The sequence below is a fragment of the Myodes glareolus genome, chromosome 13 (genome assembly GCF_982192425.1).
Source record: "Myodes glareolus chromosome 13, mMyoGla1.1, whole genome shotgun sequence".
In the NCBI taxonomy this organism is placed as follows: domain Eukaryota; kingdom Metazoa; phylum Chordata; class Mammalia; order Rodentia; family Cricetidae; genus Myodes; species Myodes glareolus.
Window position 1 is genome coordinate 25,772,617 of NC_142038.1, and position 20,611 is coordinate 25,793,227.

Here is a 20,611-nt window from a genome sequence, read left to right on the forward strand (position 1 = left end):
TTTTACTGCACTTCACTGTGTCGTAGGAAGAAAATGGGGGTCTGAGACCCTCTTACACAATCTCCCATACTTCCTCAAAACTCTGACCAATGACCAGGCGATGGTCCAGTGACTTCACCCTCAACTGACATTACTAAGTGGTGGTCCATTTGACTCCTGTTTCTCAGGAGCCCTCTAAGCAAGGCCAGCCATCACACTCGGTGCTGAAACACATATTCCTAAGACCCCAAACCACAGAGAACAAGCCAGATGCTCCCTTTCCCCAGAGCAGTCCTTTAAATATATTTTTAAAAGCTTGTGGTCTGAATCATTTGCTCTACACACAACATCCTGTTCCTCCCACCATTCTTCACACACAAAGGAAAATCATGGTATCTGCCCTCTTTTGAGTACACCCAGTTTGCCAGTTCTCTGCATATGATGAATCTTCGACCAATTCAATGGACCAGAGACCTACACCATTCTACTGTGGGTTAAACATCCATTTACACAAGAATGTAGTTTGTCAGTGGGTTTCATGGTGTGCTTTGGAGGCAATTCCTTCCTGAACAGCTGCTCTGACTAAATTGAGAGGGCTGTGTCCGTGCCAAGTACATGCTGTAAGGGAACAAGTGCATAGAGCCTCCCTGGTAGAAAGCTTATCTGCAAGGTGGCTGCCAACACCTAACCATGGAAATTTAGGAGTCTTCCCGGCACAAATATCAGCCACCTTCTGCAGGGCTTCTTTATCTTTGTCTTGAGCCTGCATAGGTTGAGAAATGTCAGTAGTACAGGTGTTACCTCTAGAGACTATTCAAGAAATCTCCAACTGTCTCCTGGCAAGGACAAGAAGTTTCTCTGTCGTGAATTCCGGATGACTAGTTTAATAAAGAACTTTCCATTTCAGGACATGTAGCACTTTTATGGCCATACAGTTCTTTGTGTAGGGGGCTTCCCTGAGTACTGTGAGAAGTTTAGCATCATCGCTAGACTCTGTTCGTAAACTGTCAGTAGCAACCCCAGCTCTAACCACATACATATTACCATGTACATGGTAAGTAGAATTATACCACTGAGACATGATGGTTTAAATGCATATTATCTCAGTATCTAAAAATCTGGATTAGGCCTGATCTTAGGGTCTCGTCTGACTCCACCTCCTCATTTTACTGGTATGAAGCGAGGATAACTGATTGGTGATCCATAAAGGATAACAAGGCCTCTTGACTTCTCTAGTACACAAATGGTTTTCCACCCTACTGCATGTGAGACCGCTTAAATAATAAATAGGATCAGGATGATAAGAAAACCTTACAGGAAATTGTAAGGGAATACTTTAAAAAAAATTATGCTGTATTACTTTAAAAATCTAAAGGAAAAGGGCAAATTTCTAGATTCGTATAAACCACCAAGTTCAGCATGGGAAAAAAGAGCAATGTTGATGGAATGGCCATACCAGATTTCCAGTTATACTGCGGTGCAAAGGTAAAGAAACAGCATGGTGCTGCACAGAAACAGATACGCAGCAATGAACGAAATAGAAAGTCCAAACATAAGTGCCCATAATTACAAACCGAAAACATCCACTGCAGAAAAGACAGAGTTTTCACGAAACAGTGCCAAGAAAACTGGATGGCCACATGTAGCAGGATGAAATTAGACCCCCATCTATTGCCTTTGCTGTAAGTCAACTCCACATGGATCAGAGACCTCAGGGTGAAGCCTGAAACCCTGATATCGCTAAAAGAAACCCTAGGCAGCACCTTACACAATGCAGATGCAGGAAGGGACTTTCGGACTTGGGCTTCACTCGGGGAGGAAGGCCAACAACTGACTTAACATAAAAGGCTTCTGGACAGCAAAGGAAGCAAGGAAGCAAGCAGTCACGTGAAGAGAAACCCACAGGGAGAGAGAACACGTTTGCTTGTCTGTATCTGATTGAGGAATAGTATCCAGAATGTGGAAAGAACACAAAGAGTCAAAGTCACAAATTGCCAACTAAACAAGGCTATGAAGGTGAACTGTGAGTTTTCCAAAGAAGAAATAAAAATGGCTAAAATATTTAGAAGGGGAAAATGAGGCAATTATTATAATTTCAAACACAAAAAAAGAATAATTTTAAAAGTGTTCAACATCTTTACGAATCGTGGAAATGCAAATTAAAATCATTCTGAGATTTTTCTCTTACTCCAATCAGAATGGTTAAGGTAAGAAAACAACTGAGGAAAAATTCTGGTGACAAAGTTGAGAAGGGGAAACCTTCATTCACAGTTGATGGCTTTGGAAGCTGGTCCAGAAACTGTGGAAATCAGTGTGAAGACATCTCGAACACCAAGAAATAGATCTGCCATATAATGCAACTGTACCAAGTCTTGGCATGTGCACAAAGGACGGGGCGTCCTACCCCACAGATACTTGGCAGCCATATTCATTATTGCTCTACTCACAAGAGTCAGGAGGTAGAAACAACCTACACACCAATCAACTGATAAATGGGTAACGAGAATGTAGTATCTATACATAATGGGAATATTCTTCAGCTGGAAAAATTGAGAGCACACAATTTCCAGGTAAGTGGATAAAACTAGAAAATACTATGCTGAGTGAGATCACCTAGATCCAGAAAGACAAACACCACATATCCTCTATCGTTCGTGGTTCCTTCTTCTGAATATCTGGATGTGAGAATATAGCCTTGAGAAAGTACAAAGGGACCACGGGTGGGGGAATAGAGAGATCTTTAGAGGGGGGTAGTAGGACACAGCAGCTCTAAATGGGGAAATGAGAAAATTCAGGACAGACTTGAAAAGGCAGGAAAGAGGAAGAGTAATACAAAGGAAGCAGAGGTTGAAAATATCAAAGGGAAATATTTTATTTTGGTGGTTTGAATGATAATGCCCCCCCCCAAAGACTTAAGTATCTGAATACTTGGGCCTTAGTTTCTGGAATTGTTTGGGAAGAATTAGGAGGTGTGGCCTTGTTGGAGGAGGTTTATCACTGGGCTAGACTTTTAAAATTGCTTACAGTTCCTCCAACTTCTTAGGAACTGAGAATTGGGTAATTATTCTAGGTTTGAGTATTTGAACTTTGGGATCTAAGAGATATAAGGCAGATCAGACAGAAGATTTTGTGGTTTCAAAGACTCTTCCATTCCCAGTGTGCCCTCTCTCAGCTGTTCCCATTGCTATGCCTTCACTATGTAATCATGGACTCCAACCCCTGAAATCATAAGCTAAATTCATAGCTTTCTTTTATAAGTTGCCGTGGCCATGGTGCTTTATTATAGAAAAATAATTAATGCATTGATGTTTATTTAAGTATATATCTCAAGATATTTATACATGTGCATATGCACACACACATATATATATTACACACACACACACACACACAATTTTAGGTCACTTGGGGTGATAATGCTACCCCTGAGAGCCATAGACTAGCTAACAAAGTACCTCAGCACCAGATATAAAAATTTCCTTTCAAGTTGTTGATCAAGAGTGTCCAAAAGACTTACAAATCTAGCTATTACCATTGCTCTTGGTTGCCTTCCAGAGCTTGAAGGTAAGATATTGTAGAGGAAGACACCACACACTTCAGGCAAAGGGTGTGGAGGCATACAGCTGGAGCTGACCTAGAAGACTCCTCCCTGAGAACTGCTCTCACAGTATCTGAAGGTGTTATGGAAGCTGCCACGAGAGAAAAGAAACGAACAGTCTCACCAAGGTGTGAAGCCTATTGACCACAATAGCCATCATGGTAAGATATTCTCAGGGGTGCTCACGACACTTAATATCTTAAAGCTAAACAACAGCCATCTAGTTGAACTTGTGGCCTGCTAGACAGGAAGAAATTCATGCCTAGTACTGTAAACCTAGCCGACACCCATGACTGGTACGGTCATGTACGCTAGAAAAGATTTGTGGCTATTTCCTCAAACCAGTAAAATTCTCAACTGCATTTTAAAGACCCATCTTTATATTCATAGATAGGTGTAACTCCCATTTCTCACCAAAGAAGCTACTTTTTGCAGCAGCTGGAGACCATCGCAGGAGCCATAACTGGGCAAATGAAGAAAACAAGCAGCTGTGTATGGCCAATTCCAGCTGATACACACAACACAACTCCTACTCCTAAGGTTCAGGAAATATCACAGAACGGGGCACAGAAAGATAGTAAGAGTCGGGGGATCAGAGCATCCGCTGTGAGACTGTGTCTTGTATACAGGACAGGGAAGCTGTACCCATGAAATAAATCTGAAGTGTGTAACGACAATACTAGCTCACGTTTCAACATATAGGGAAGACATTTCACAAGGCTCCACCCCACAATAAGGAGCTATAAGTAATTTGTGGCTGCTAAGAGAGGGGAAATCAGTCTTCTCCAGGGACAAACCGCTGATAGGTTAGCCAATCCCAAGTGGTCAAATCTAAACTACATATAAGTATAAGCAGTACTAAACAGACTACTGCTTCTGTGTGATTTAACAATAATGATTAAAAAGAAGAGGTCACAAATTTGAGAGAGAGTTATGAGGAAGACATGAAGAGTTTGATAGAGTGAAGGGAAGAGTAGAAATTATGGACATTTCCATTGGAAATTTATGTACATGAAATTCTCAAAAATATAAACTTTACAATAATAATAATAATAATAATGAAGTTTTCTTTTATATAAAGGTACACCATGAGCAACGACAATAAACTACCAGATAACAGAGATAGATGGACGGAAAAGGCCATGTTTCACTACCTTTAGTGGCAATTTTCCCTGCCCTCTGAACAAGTAACCCAATATGTTCCTTTTGTATTGAGCTATAAATTACACTGACCCTGAAGAAGATTAAGGGAGATGAGCAAGGGCATCCACATCCATCCTCAATTTAACACAGATCAAATTTGCTTTGGGTCAATTCAATGAGTAACTGTTTACTTCAGTTGTAATCTCCAAAGGTAAGGCCATAAAAATGTCATTTAAATGTCAAACAACCTTCCAACATTACTAAAAATCTCTCAGGATCCCACTGAAACCAAATCTAAATTATTTGCTCATATGGTGAAGTAGTAAAACCTTCTGATTCACATTGTGAAAATTTATTTTTAAAAAAAGGAATGCCAGGAATTCTGTTGAGTTGAAGTCAAAAGATGGTAAGGAGATAAATGGTGAAAAAAATAATGATTTTTTTAGTAGTCACGTGTGTGTGTGTGTGTGTGTGTGTGTGTGAAAATTCTTCTAACACACAATCCATCTACACCATAGAATATTTATTCAATAAACACACAGAGAAATGTCTAAATCCTGGGGAAACCTTAGGAAATTAAAGAGACAATTAATTATCTTTCCTCTAGTATTGACTAGTCCAGTGGGGGAAGGACAATCAACTATCAGAAAACACAATGCATATTCTGATAATTGGTTGTAAGGGAAACAAAAAGAAGCAAAAATCTCCAAGGAATTAATTTTTTCTGCTTTGTGTAAGGGGAAGATGGAGTCCTTATACTCTTTGCCCCTCCATTTTTACTTTCTTTCTGGCCCCACGTTTTCCTCTTCTGATACTCTACAAACTTGAGCATACTAACCCCATACTTAAAAACATAAAGGAATGATATGCATTATACACAACTGCTTTATTGAAGATCGAGCTCTGGCTGCTATCATGAGTTGTTAAGGCTGAGAGAAAGGTATATTGTATCTTCTTCAAGAGAAAACATTTGATTGTCTCTAAAATACATTAAATTACATTATCTAATAGAGCTTTTCTACTCATACATTTTTGCATTGTTCAATGAAGAAGTTATTCATGTGGCTAAACTGGAGCCATTATCACCAGCAAAGTAAATTTTTGTTTTCTTTCATTTTATGTATATTAAAATGTTAATAGTCACATGTGACACATATTTACACCATTGTACAATATTTTAGAGGTAGCTAGACAACGGGAACCTGTCTATCAGGAGTGTTGGAGCCAGGATGGAGAAAGCAAAGAACCAAAATAGATAGCAGTTCTATGGAAAAGATTCCCCACCTCTCTAGGAACTGAGAACTAAGTAAGTATCCTAGGTTTGAGTACCTGAAGTTGGGAATCCAAGAAAAATATCTAAGCTTGATGAGTCAGGTGACTCATCTGTAAATCTAAACTGTAGATAGTTCTGTCTGTGATGCCTAACTCTGTCTATCCCACATAGACGTGCATTATATTAGCAAATTATCATTGCCGAGGAACCTGAGATCAAATCAATGTGACTTGTCTACCTTCTGTCACCTAATTATTGTAGTCACAAAGCAGAGGTAGGTGGTCATATCCTGTCTCTCATGAATACATGAAAGCAAATTTTCAAAAATAGTTTTCTAGTACATTTTGTTAGTTAAAGTACAATTAATATTTACCCTTACACAGACTTTATCAGATTGCAAGAAGGGAAGTACGGGTCACAACCGGAAGCCCTGAAATACAAGCAATGCCATCAAACACTGAGCATCCTAATCAATATAAATTAATTACAAAATGGTGGATCTTACAGTTCATGAGGCAGAAAATTAGCCTTGGTAGAAATAGCGTTTTGTTGATCTGGTTCTGATTTGCTGAGCAGGGCCCAGGAATCTGATTTATTAAGTAATTAGATTATTCTAATGCAAGCAAACTGATGGTCATACTTTAATTGGGTCTTCTTTTAAAAATATGCAACTCTGTCCTCCAATACAGAAGTTCTTCCTGAGTCACAGAAAGCTGAGTCCATAGTAGAGATAGGGAAGGCTCAAGGGATGTGGCTGGAAGCAGGGAAACACAGACCTGAGGATTCTATTTGGTTCATTTAGACAGAAGATTTTGAAGAGATGTCTATGTGGGGTTATCCGGCAAGCACACTTTATCTTCTTGTCTAGATCCCAGAGGAAGCTATGAAAGCTATGGAAGACGAAAGCAGGTGGCATGAAGATGCCAATGAACGTCATGGGAGGGGCAGTCACATGTGTATGAAGGAAAACTTCCCGAGAACTGGTGAGGCCAGGGAGAAAAGGACGAGCATGTGGGGAGAGGAACGGTCTACTCTGGATTGGGAAGTAAAGTGGGAAATTAGGATGTTTAGGAAAATGAGTGAGGCCATATTTGAGAAAAGAAGCTGACATAGGTATAAGAGATCGACTAATAATATTGTTTTCAAAACTTGAGACTTCAATTACTTTGTTAACTAAGGTAAAAAAAAAAAGCCAAGCAGAAGATGGGAAGCTGCATTTGAAAAATATAGAATGCAGGATTAGTATCCAAAACATGATTAATACCCAGACATCAATAAAGAGAACACATATGCTTTAATGAATTGACCAGGATACAGTCCCTGCTGTCTAGCTTTAACAGTGCTAGAAGGGACTGAGAAGGTTGCCAGGGGAGAAAAGACAACAATGGTCTTGTTCAGCAGAGGACTCTGTGCTAAAATACTGGCCTGCTAGGTAAGATGTATCCTATGGTATAATAGTACCAAAACCATTCATGGGGTAACCAGTTGGTCCCTGGTTGTACTTGAGACCAGTTCCACAGGAGGAAATACATTCCTGGTTATATAAACATAGTCAAAACCCATGACTAGGGATATCATCAGCCCCAGGGATTAACATGTGGCTTGCTAAATGGCCACATCGTCAAACTGCCTTCTAAATAATTATACTTACATCTATGAATCTGGGATGCTCTCAACACTGGCAAGAGAAGTTTCTTACTTCAGTGGGTAGTGGTTAATATGGAGTTTTATAACTATCCAAAATGCTGAGACTAAGTTACTGCAAGTGCTAGCTATAAATGGGACATTGATTATCAACTCGCCTGCTCTAAAGTTCAGGGTACATTACAGAAGGTGGAAAGAATGGAGATTTGGGAAGTGGTGAAGAGCGCTCTGAAATGCTGGCTTCTGGATATGATAGAATGTGGCCATCACATTCATGAAGTCACTGCAGTTACGCTTGCCTACGTAAGACCAACACAAGATCAAGCCAGGAGGTTAAAATAGAAGGAGAAGGAGGGACAAGTAAAACCAAATTTGTTTGATAAAGCTTCGAGGAATCATATTGGCTTATATTTACCAAAATTTATACTATGTGTGTGTGTGTGTGTGTGTGTGTGTTAGAGGAAGTTAAGCAGATGCTAATGCTCCCTACAAGAGCCATAGACTAACAAAGGACCCAGTACCAGGGAATAAGAAACCTCCCCTTGAATTGTTGGCTAGGGTAGTCCAAGTGACTCCCACAAGTGACTCCCAAAACAACATAGATTATCAATGCAGCCTTTGGTTGCCTCTTAGGGGTTGAGAGTGGGTCCCAATTTAAAGACACCATATGCTTAGGACACAGGACTCAGCTGATTGGAGCTGGATCTGACCTGAGAGTCTCTGTCCTGTGGTCTAGCTTCCATGATTCTACAAAATACTGTGGAATCTGCCAAGGGAAAGAAGTAATTAAATGGTCCTAACCAACTGTGACACCTACAGACCATAGTAATTACCAGCATGGAAGGATATACAAAAAGGTTCAGTAAGTAGCACTCACATGTTGATGGCAACCAACAGCCATCTAATCAGACTTAGGGCTCATTCAGCCAGACAGAGACCATGTCTGATATTGGAAACCTAGTCAGCTTCTCCATGCTAGTGAGGTCATGAGCCTTAGAAAAGAATCTACTGTCATGACTTGCTAAACCAGCATAGTTCCCTAACACTCTGAATCTTATCCTTATACCCACAGATAAACGCGACTACCATCCCCCATCAAAGAAGCATCTCTTTTAATTTGAGATCTTAGAAAAGAATGAAGGAGGGCAATTGATCAGATAGATATGTTTGTTTGGATATTTGAAATCATGGAAATTGCATAGGATTTAGATCTGTCTCCAATTTGTAATATTCTGGTTATTTCTGTATTTATTTACCTGACCTAGGATGGTCAGGAGCTCATTTTTTAGCCTGGATATTTATAATGTAAATGGAATAAAAAACATGAACCTGTGGAGGGGGGGAAGAAGCATCTCTTTATGATGAGTTGAGACCATCACAGAAAACCACAACTGGACACAATGAATGGGTCAGATGGACAGATTGTGGGAGATACATGTGCATGACAGCTCTTGTATCCATGTGCCAGGGAACATCATGAAAGATGTGTGGGAAGACTGAAGAACCAGAAGTTAGTTGTGAAACATTCTCTCCTAGGTATGGCTGCATAAACCAAACAGTGGCGACCTCAGCGGACAAACTAATGTGGAAGGGGGAAAATTCATATGATCGCACCCTTAGACAAAGAACTACAGGCAGCTAGTGGCTTGTGGGAGTAGGAGAATTTGTCTGTCCCAGGGATGAACCTCCTTATTGGTTGTTCAATGCAAGGTGCTCAGCATTGAAATAATATATACACCACCAGCAAAAATAGATTCAACAGGTTTCGTGTGTGTGTGTGTGTGTGTGTGTGTGTGTGTGTGTATTTGTGCATTCATGCACACATATGTAACAATAGTAATCAATGTAAAAGAGGCTATCAACTTGAGATGGGGAGATGGGAGCAGTTTGGGGAAGGGGCTGGAGGAGGGAAAGGAAAGGGGAAAGCAGTGTAATCCTATTTCAATTAAAGCATACTTAAAAACCCCAGCATGGATGAGGAAGGGCTACTAAAGTCCCACCCCTGGCTGAGGAGTGGAGTATTGTTGTAGCTGTCAGATGGCTGCTGGGAAAGGGACAGTTACTTTTCTCTGGGGCGGTAGGCACTGGCAGGTTTCCCACGCCCCAACGGGTGACCCTACACCTATTAGCATACAGACAGCACTAATTTATCTCACTGGGTTAAAAACAAATAACTAAAAACAAAATTTTTACATGGAGGACATGATGTTGGGAGGGAGATGACTTCAGGGAGCTGGAGTGAGTGTGAGGGTTGGGAGTGATCAGGTCCACAGGGGGCAGTCAACAAAGCAGAAAGCGGTTGAAGACCTGGAGAGTACTTTGACAGCACCCAGGGAGTTGCCGGATTTGTAGTTTGCCATGCTGGTGTCCAGTCTTGCTTTGGTCCAGTATTCCCCACTGTGTTCCTTTTTCCTTGCTTTCGGATGGTACTTTATATCCTGTGCTATTGTATGTGGGAAGTGTATGATCTGTTTCTCGATTTTGACTTTGCAGGGTAATACAGTTAAGACACTGCCACGAGTCTCAGAAAAGATGCTGAGTCTTTAAACAGTGTTGCGACTGTGATAGACTATGGGGACTGTTGAAGTTAGACTGAATGCGCTTTTGCATTGTAATGTGGCTATAGGCCTAGGGAAGCCAGGAAGTTGAATGTGGTGGATTGAATAGACATGGCCCCCAGACATTCATATATTTATGAATGTTTAGTCATCAGGGAATGGGGCGACTTGACAAGGATTAGGAGGTGTGGAGGAAGTCTGTCCCTGGGGGTGGACTTTGGAGTTTCAGAAACCTGAGCCAGGCTTTGGGGCTTTCTCTCTTCCTGCTGCCTTTGAATTCATATACCAGAACTTTTAGCTACCTCTCCTGGACCATGTCTGCTTGCATGTCACCATGCTTCTTGCCAAGCTGATAATGGACTAAACCTCTGAACTGTAAGTTAGCCCCAATTAAATGTTTTCTTTTCATAAGAGTTTCCATGATCATGGTATCTCTTCACAGTAATAGAACACAGACTAAGACATGGTATACATATGTAAAATTTTCAAAGATTAAATAAAAATATAAAAAAGAAAAGTACATAGAATTTGTCATAAAAAAACCAGACTTAGAGGGGTATATGGTTGATACAAATATAAATAAAAGTAATTAAGAACCAAAGAACTTTACATCCTATAATAAAGATACTTGTCCAACCATGTTCACTGCTGCTCTATTCATAATATCCAGAAATTAGAAATAGACTAGATGTCCATCAATAGAAGAATAGATAAAGAAAATGTGGTACATTTACATAATGGAATATTACTCAGCTGTTAATAAATAAAACTATGCATTTCATAGGTAAATAGACGGAGCTAAAAAAAAATGAACCCGAGTAACATAACCCAGACCCAGAAGGAGAAATATGGCACGTATTCTCTTATATGTGGATGTTAGCTGTTAAGTTTTGGTAAACGGGCTATAATCCATATATCCATAGAGGTTAGGTATAGAGTAAGGGAAGGGAGAGATGGGTCTCACAAGGAAGAGGAAATTGATCACTATGAATGGAAGAAGTGGGGAGGGACAGAAGGATCTAATTAGGGGGGAGAAGAGTGGGTAAGGGAGGGACAGATAAAACTAAGGGCCATTAGAGAGATTATATGGAAACCCAATTTGGTGGAAGATTCTTAAAATATACACATATATGAAAGAAATAAAAATGGAATCACCAAATATCAGAGGAGGCAAAGTCCTGACTAGATATCTCTCATTGCCCAGACCTACAGTTCTAGGAATGAATTATATCTAATTGAATTGTTGACCAGGGACCCCATGGACACCCCAAAAAACCTAGGCTATTGCCAAGGCTATTGCTTGCTCTCTACAAACTGGTGGTAAGGCCCTACTGCTAAAGACAACACCTGCGTAACTCACTGAACATGGAGAAGTTGAGCTGGTGCTGCCTAGAGCCTTCCCTCCTGAACAGTGCTGCTGGTACTAGAAGGCGCTCCGCACATTATCTGGGGAGAAAGGTAAACAACCCAACTACAAACCTTTCCATCTACAATGGTGTCTTGCCTACAAGATAAACTGTTGTGACCAAGACACAAACTTGTGGGACTAACCAAGCGATATCTAATTAGATTTAAGGTCCATTCCAAGAGGTAGAACTCACACCTGACACACTGCTCAGGTGGCCAAGAACCCAAGACCAGATAGATCAGAGTCCTGGGAAAAAGTACACACTACTGTTCTGCTGAAGGAACATGGAAGTAAAATCTCTCTCAATAACATTCTGCTATGCTCATAAATCAAGGTCTGCTCCACCATCATCAGAGAAGCTTGATGGGGAAGCTCAGCCAATCACTTTTGGCTAGGGTATGGCAGCTTGGAGCCCAGGTAGACAAACGGGGGTGGGGGGGGTGGGGGGTAGGGGGTGGAGGGGTAGGGGTGAGGAGGGGGGCTAGGGTGCTAGCGCGCTCTGCGCGGTGCTAGCCTGACCCGTTTGGACTTTGGACCTTCTCAGGCAGCGTGAGTTTCCCCGTTTTTTCAATTATTAAATTATATCTGTTGTTTTGAGCTGGTCTGGTTATTTTAGCGTACCGATCAAATATGTGTTCACTTACAGAAGCTTCTTCCTGGGGCAGATGGGAACAAACACAGACCCACAATGGAATAAGGTGCAGAGAGTAGGAGGCCTTGGAATGCTCATTCCTAGTGGGATATCTCCATCAAATCCCTCTCCTCAGAGCTCAGGGAACCCTGGGGAAGTGGAGGCGGAAAGACTCTAAGAGTCAGTGGGGATCGAAGACACCAAGGAAGCAAGGTCTTCCATGCACAACAGGATCGACACACATGTGAACTCACAGAGACAGTGGCAGCATGCACAGGACCAACACTTGTCTAAGCCAGGTGGAGTCCCAGTGCTGAGAGGGGGAGTAGATCCAAAACCCCATCCCTAACCCAGAAACCTTCTCCAGTTGATAACTGCCCACAAAGGAAAACTTAGCATTTCCTGGCGGAGTCTCACTGGGTATACAAACAACTCTTAGGGGCAGATTCCATGGCGCGCACAACACAAAGTGAACTCAACACCATTTTTGGAGGCTCCTCACTTCTTGGGGTTTTGTCTAGGTATGATTTTTATTTTCTTCCTTACCCTTTTCCCTCTTTAGGTTTTTTGTATCTATATGATGACTTCTGTGTTATATTTTTATGAGATTTCTGTGTGTGTTCCTTGTGCATTTATCTTTGTATCTTTTCCTCCCAGCTGTTTGCTTCATCTTATTTCAGTTTGTTTATTTTTATTTTATCTTATTTATCATTATTTTAAGAAGCTTTTTTGTAGTCTTGAGAAAGAGTGAGAGCGAGAAAGTGAGTGTGAGTGTGTGTGTGTGTGTGTGTGTAAGAGAGAGAGAGAGACAGAGAGACAGAGAGAGAGACAGAGAGAGAGAGAGAGAGAGAGAGAGAGAGAGAGAGAGAGAGAGAGAAAGAGAGAGAGAGAGAGAGAGAGAGAAGATTTGGCTGGGTGGGAAGTAGAGGAGGATCTGGGAGGAGTTGGGGGAGGGGAAACCATAGACAGAATATATTGTATGAAAAGCAATTTATTTTCAATTTTACCAAAGGGAAAATAAGTGACGTTTAGTGAAGTCATCATTACAGGAGGACCAGCCCTAAAGACAGCTCTGTCTAACAAACAGCAGCCCTCTCAAAGTGGCACTAGACTGCTGCTCTTTTCTGAAATGCTTCCTTGGGAAAGCACCAGTAGCCAAATTCGGTCAAATCATAGCCATAGATTTTCCTGGGTGCGGGTGACCCGGCTGTCCTTTCATTCAAATATATTCTGTTTTAACATGGTTGCTATTTGTGGACATCAGAATTCTCAATTTCCCTTTTATTAACAAATACGTGATTCGATTATTTCAAACAAGAGCCATGTGATGATCCATCAAGAAAATTCAAGCCCTTCTGAGTACTGCAAGAGCTCGAGTATGGATGTTATCCTGCCAACGGCAGCTGTCCTCTAATGTCTGGGTTAGGATACTCCATGCTCAGCCACAAACAGGACATCCATACCATACCTCCTCTCTAGTGGTTCAGGCTCCATCGTGGAGAGGGGCCAGAAAGGCTGTATGAGAGAGCACCCACTGGACACAGTAAGACTGCTGCTCTCATAAACTCACAAGGTTGTGGTCGCTTGCACAAGATCAATAGTCAGTGTTCAACTTCTAGGTGGGAAGGGTTCACTAGTACCCATCTCTTGCTGGGGAGCCATCAACAGTCGATGGATGCTGAGGGGGGTGGAACGTCAGTTTTCTTTAAGGGTATAGTTCCCAGTAGGTGGAACACACTTCAGTAGATAGTCCTGCACGCATTGTATCAGCGGATTGTTAAGGCAAATAAAGAGGACCCAGATTGGAAGGGCATGAGGGTTAACTGAGGGTTCTTGAAGGAGGTGCAAAGAAGAATGGGGGGTGAACAAGACAAAGTGCATGGCTTGTATGTGTGAGATGAGTAAAGAATTAACAAGAATAATATATAGCATCCTTTTATATTTTAAAATATATTTAACTCAAACTTTTACTTAAATAATTGTAGGTAGCAGATGGATACCAAGTCACTCAGCGAGAACTTCATTTATTCCTCTTGTTTTGCATGAGTAAGGAGCGACTCAGAGAATCTGTCTATATAGTTTCTAAGGAAGGAAGTCAAGACTAAAATTCAGACCTTGTGATTGCTAAAAGCAATGCTGTCTGTATGGTGTTCAGAGGCATTTCTGTGCATCTATGTGCACACTTAAAAGGAAAATTAACTGTTTGTAAATGAGTAGTACATTTTTTAAAGTACTAATTTTTAAAAGGGTTCAACATGATAAGTCATCTGGGAAATGCAAATTAAATGGGTGTTTTTAATTAACAAAATGTTAGTGTTTGATATTGGTGAATGAGATACTCTTTTCACAACTATTAATAAGGATAATTATTAATACAGTGTTGTAGGAGGTTCATTTTATGGCAGACATGTTATTAACACACATTTTAATAAACCTTTTCAGCTTTGTTGTTATCTAAAATGCCAGCATATTCATAAAGAAATGTGTTTGGGGCATTAAAATTGTATATTTTCCTGAAATCCTAGAAATACCTACCGGTTTAGAAGTAGGAAATGAATAATACAGATATAGAAAACAAATGAATGAGTTCTGTTTCCACATTTTCCAGTGATGTCCAAATACATTGTTGTAAAAAAAATACAAGATCCAGAAAAAAGAAAAGTGCATATGCAATAGTGCCATTTATATAAGATGATGGGGGAAAGATATGACTTCATATAGTTTTAAGAATGTGTGTAAAGATACTGAAAAAAAGTTAGCTGGAGACGGGGTGACCACTAAAAGTTGACTTGTTCTTTTTATATATATATATTTTGGTCTTATGTTTGTTAGATTCATCTTCAGTCACTGACATTCTACATGTGAGATCTTTAAGGCAATGCTGATTATTGAATATTACAGTTAAGTTAAAACACTTGATCTGAAGAACTATTTTTTTTATGTAGACATCAGCAACTTAATTTCCTAGGTGCCTTAGACGTTGGGTCCTTGGTATGGAGCAATGAACCAAACAGGAATATTCCTGCACCCAAAAGACTTTCGCTACAGTTTAGAAATAGATGGGTTTTCTCTGCATAGAACATTCCTTTTCTTTTTGGGGCGTAGGGAACTCTAGACAGGATTTTACCTTGGCTGTCCTGAAACTTGCTCTGTAGACCAGGCTAACCTCGAATTCATGGAGATTGCCTGCCTCTGCCTCCCAGGTGCTGGGATGAAAGGTGTGCGCCACCACGCTCTGGCCCACTCTGACTTTTATACGCTTCTCTTCCCCACAACTCTAATCCACCTCCTGCTCCTCCTGACTCCATTAAGAAGTGTATGGAGGACTGTCCAGAGGATACAGTCATAGCCCTCCAAACCCATCTCTGCTTAATAGCCATCCATAGGTGACCAAAGGATCAGGGCAAAACAGTACAACGTCAGCAGAACAGGCCCTCTTCACTTGTACCAGAAGTGTCCAGATGTCATTTATGACAGCACCTGAGCTAGAGAGCCGCCAACTTCAGAAATGACCAACTTAGCAAATGTGTTGCTGAGAGCATACATTGATGGACGTTGCCGACAGCCTGCACTTGGGCAACTACTAACTTAAAGTGCTGAAGCTCCAAGCACCCACACACAAGTTCTACACACACTCTGTAGTTGGATTGGTTTTTTCCAGTGGCGTTCCCTCCATAGTAATGAGGAGAATGCCAAGCTGTCAGAATGTCCTTCGAGGCCCTTCTACCAGTTTCATCTTCAACACTGTGTGAGGCTTGCCCACCCTGGTGGGTGTAGACTGAACTCATGCTTCTGGGCCGCTTCTGAGAGCCACTGTTCATATTTCATAGCAATTGAAGTCTGCTCCTCGTCTCTTAAGCTTGCAAATGGAAATCCTGCCATTGCATAGTCTCAGCTGCTAGAACAACTTCATACTACCATCATCAAAAAAGACAAATGCTTAACCCCAGGAGGAAAGCAGTCTTCAAAGATCCTGATGTATCCCAGAGCAAAGAACAGCGTATTGAAGATTCTACACCTGTAACTTCTCAGTTGAGAACAATTCAAGCTCACACCTAAAGGCTCTCTGTGTGTGGAGCAATGCACCATGGTATTAAACTCCAGTATCACCTCCACCAGCCTGTGTGACCTAGGTAAGTACGGTAGATACTTATATTTAACCCCAGTGTCATCCCTACCTCCACCAGCTGGTGCAGCCTTCAAGTCCCTATTTTTCTCTTTCTTTGCGATGCTGCTCTATATTCCTGTCTCAGCTTCTTACAAATTGCAGTTCTGTGAAGTCTTCCCTGAGTCACAAACCAGTGTCCTTCCTGCTCATATGATAACGCTGACCCCCCACACTCTGCTGTCTAACTTGTTACACAGCATTATTATTGCAAACATGTTCCTCAATTTATCTTAGCTTTATTATCTCATTTATGTTGCCGGTCAATGCACAATTATGACCAGTTTATAAAATATTGTAACGATTGCTAATGCTAGGAATATACCACGCGTCAAGCTGTATAAACACAATCTCTCTGATCGCCACAAAACCCTATTAGAGCATTCATAATGTTATTGATGTGTTTGTAGTTGATGAAAGCAAATGCAGGGACGATGACAGAGATTGTTAGTAGGGCATCGGGGGAGTCAACAATCAAGCCCTTCCTGCTTTAAGGACCATGCTTTTAGCTGCTGCCCTAAAGCACTACCTGTGAATAGGAGCTTACAGCACCAGCTCTATGTGCTTACTGAACTCAGGCTCCGTACTAGGAGTGTCACACACATTAAGCTCCCTGAACCCTGGGATCTACATACAGTGGTCATAATACCAATTTTTCAAAGTGCAATTAAGGTTTAGGACTCTTAGTGATCTCAACAAGGTCAGAGAACTATGACTGTGAATGCAAGTAAATCTCCCTACAGAGCCCGAGTCCTAACCCACTCTTGATTCCATGACAAGATGGTAGGATGGACTTGAATCTTTGAAAACACTATACATGTTTTCAAGAATAACTACCTCAAACAAAACTGGTTCCTATACCCTTCTGAGCAATGCAAACCGACCGAACTGATCTACCACCCCGCCCCCCCCCCACCCAGCACTCACCTTAACACGTGTGTGGATCCATTAATGGTTGTGGTTGAACAGGGGACAGTCTGGCCCAGAATGGAGGGTCTTCTGTAGCGTTCATCATCACAGCAGAGAATGATGAGGAAGGCACGTCTGAAAGACTTATTCAAGAAGGCATAGAGAAAGGGGTTCAACCCTGAATTGATGTAGCCAAGCCAAAGGAAAGCAGTCCACACCTGCTCGGGGACAGTGTAGTCTATGAACGGGTCCACGACATTGGTGACAAAGAAGGGGGCCCAGCAGAAACAGAAGCAGCCCATGATGACGCATAAAGTCTTGGCTGCCTTGGTTTCTGTCCGCATGCGATGTGTGCTGTGCTGGTCAGCTGGCTGGGGCCTGCTTTCCGGGGTGGCTCCTGCTCGTTGTAACATCTGGATCTGCTGGGCATGCTCCTTAGCAGTGACATAGATGCGGTAATAGGCCAGCACCATGAGGAAAAACGGGATGTAGAAGGCTACAACGGAGCAGGTGATGGCGTAGGGCTTGTTGACCATGAAGACACAGCATGTAGAGTTAGAGTTGTGGTTGAGTTTCCTTTTCTCTATCTGAGAGTGGTGGGCAGGGAGAAAAGGAGGGTGGGAAGGTGAGGAGCAAACAGTGAAAAAAATGTCAAAAGTGAAAAAACATAGGAAAAAATGGGAAGAGAAGGGAAGAATAGGAAGAAGGTAAAGAAGAGGGCAAGGGTGAAAGAAGGGGAAAGAGAAAAGAAAAAATAAGGTTTATCATTAAAATTTTATTTTTCTTACAAATCTATAGCACACAGGACTTTCATGGCAGAAAAAGAACATATCCCAGAGTTCAAAGAGCTTGTCTGTGTGAAGTCTCAAGAAGAAAAGGAAGATAGAATTGGTAATCATTCTCAATTCCATCTACATTTTCTTCCTTGTCTGACATGTTCATAACATATGATTATCCCTTAACAGGATGCCTTAGATCACTACCATCAAATATGTTTATGATATGCGCAGATTTTGATCCCTCATATAGATCAGTTGCTCAATTTCTTCATTTTAGCTGCCACATTTTTAAATAATAACTTTGTTAGTATTTGAAAACTTCACCCTGTATCATTGTAAACCCAGATCTTTGGGGGAAACTGAGCTCCTCCCCAGACCTGTTTCTTTGCTCACTAGATATACTGATGAAAAGTTTACCATTGAGAAAATGTGGTACTGGAAGCATCAACATAGAGAAATGAGCAAAAGAAGCCTAGGGCTTGGGAGGAAGGAAGGGTAATATTTCACAATCACGAAAGATAAAACACAGCCGCTGCCCAATTGTCCATGGTTTTACCTCTCATGGTTTTTTGTTAACACAGGTCAACGAGTTCAAACATTGGATAAATAAACAATCCCTAATTTTTAAATTGTATGTCATCCTGAGTAACATTAAAAAATTCTGCTCCATTCTCCTCTGTCTCACATAGGGAGTGAGTCATCCCTCTCTCCAGCATGTCTACAGTATATATGTCACACAATCATTAACTACTTGGTAGCTTTCTTACTCATCAGAATGACTGTTGAGATACTTGCCTTCAAGTAGCCCTTATGTTACTTCACAATGGCCTAAAGCACAAGATTAGGGCAATTTGATGGCAGCATGTAGCCGTAATTGTTCTACTTTATTACCATCATTGTTATTGATCTCTTTCAGTGCCTAACTTATATGCTGAATTTTTATCATACATGTGCATAGGGGAAATACTGTGTGTATATGTAGTATATATGTAGAGGTTTTAGGAATCCTCAGGGGTCTTAGAATGTAACACCTAGTGGATAATGGGCTATTCATTCTTGTCTCCTATCTTCTACTGAATCCACTCCATTCAGGACTTATTTCCAGTCATTCCATTCAGACTGCCATGGTCAAGGTTTTCAAAGACCTCCACAAATCTAAGTCTTATTTTAAATCAGCTAAGGTATTGATATATTAATGTAATGATGCATCTGAACCTCAAAGCCCTCCTTGCGATACATATTTTATTGAAGTAAAGCACAGTATACAAAATCATAAATGTGTATGGTGAATGGATTTGACAAAGTAAAAATACATATGTAGCCACACATGTACAAATCAAAGTATAGAATATTAGTGGCATCTCTAATGCCTCCCAAATGCCCCTCTCAGTTATAACCATATAGTTTGTTGTTATAGTCATGTCGTTCTCAATGGACTGTATCAGTGAACATTCCTGCCACTAGGCTAAGAGCATACAGGTTACTCTACATCCTAGGAATCACTTGCTATTGTCTATACATAGTTGTTCCTTGTTTGTGGGCTTGTTTAAAACTTTGTGAAAGTACTATCCATTTCTCTCTTTCTCCCTCTTCCCCCCCTTTGTCTGTCTCTCCTTCCTTCCCTCGCTGCCTCCCCCACCTCTCATGTGTGTGAATGTGTGTGTGTGTTAGTTCTTTGAGACGTTTAAACAGTGTGCTTTGATACTATTCACCCTTCCTCCCCCAAGTCTTTCCAGATTGGACCTCTTCCTTTTTCGCTCATTTGTATCTTTAGACTCAATCCATGTTAGTTTTCTTCAGCTCAGTGTACCCTGGTCTCTGTATTCTGTTCCATGTTTATCCCACCTCACCTGAGGAACTGAAATTTTTAATCAAAGACAATAACATAGAGCAAAGTCTAAATTAATCAGGGCTGTTCGCTTTGGGAATATGGTTTTACCACACATTTCCACACTTCTAGATGTCAATTACCACTTTGCTATTTGTCTTGGGAAGTCATTATTCAGGAAACTGACCCTTAATAAACATCTATATAGGTCTTTTTTGTTTCAATAGTTTGATATTCTATGTTTGATCTTCTTATATTTGATGCTCTTATATTCTTAATATTTGATGTTCATTATCAAATCTATATATTACAGATTCTTGGTTTATTTTACTGTTTTCTTACTAGTATTGGGTGATGGAAATTTTAATTTTAAGAACCTTTAGCTTCAGTTAGTGCCTTTGTGGCCTGTTAAGAAATCTTTACCCCTCATGGTAAAAATATTCTCATATCTACTGCTTGAGGGCATTTTCTCATATCTTGGTACACATTTGTTGTGTGAATTTTTACATTGTGAATTCTTCAGTTCATTTGGTATATACTTTTTCTGTAAAGTTTTTGTTGTTGTTGTTATGGTTGCTACAATAAAACACCATGATCAAAAGGACCTTGGGAGGAAAGTGTTTATTTTATCTTAAAACTCTCAGATCACACTCTATCCCTGAGGAAAGTCAAGGCAGGAACTCAAGGTGGGAGCCT

At 40.8% G+C, this 20,611-nt stretch overlaps 1 protein-coding gene across 3 annotated transcripts in view; it reads right to left on the reverse strand.

Annotated features, from left to right (window-relative positions):
• The window catches only part of Htr4 (5-hydroxytryptamine receptor 4), a 191,012-nt gene that overhangs the window by 49,560 nt on the left and 120,841 nt on the right, over window positions 1-20,611 (reverse strand). For all 3 annotated transcript variants that reach the window (XM_087896007.1, XM_085699802.2, XM_085699801.2), the window contains one exon: window positions 17,327-17,895. In XM_087896007.1, coding sequence (XP_087752133.1) covers window positions 17,327-17,895 — 569 coding nt within the window. The remainder of the gene's footprint in view (window positions 1-17,326; window positions 17,896-20,611) is intronic.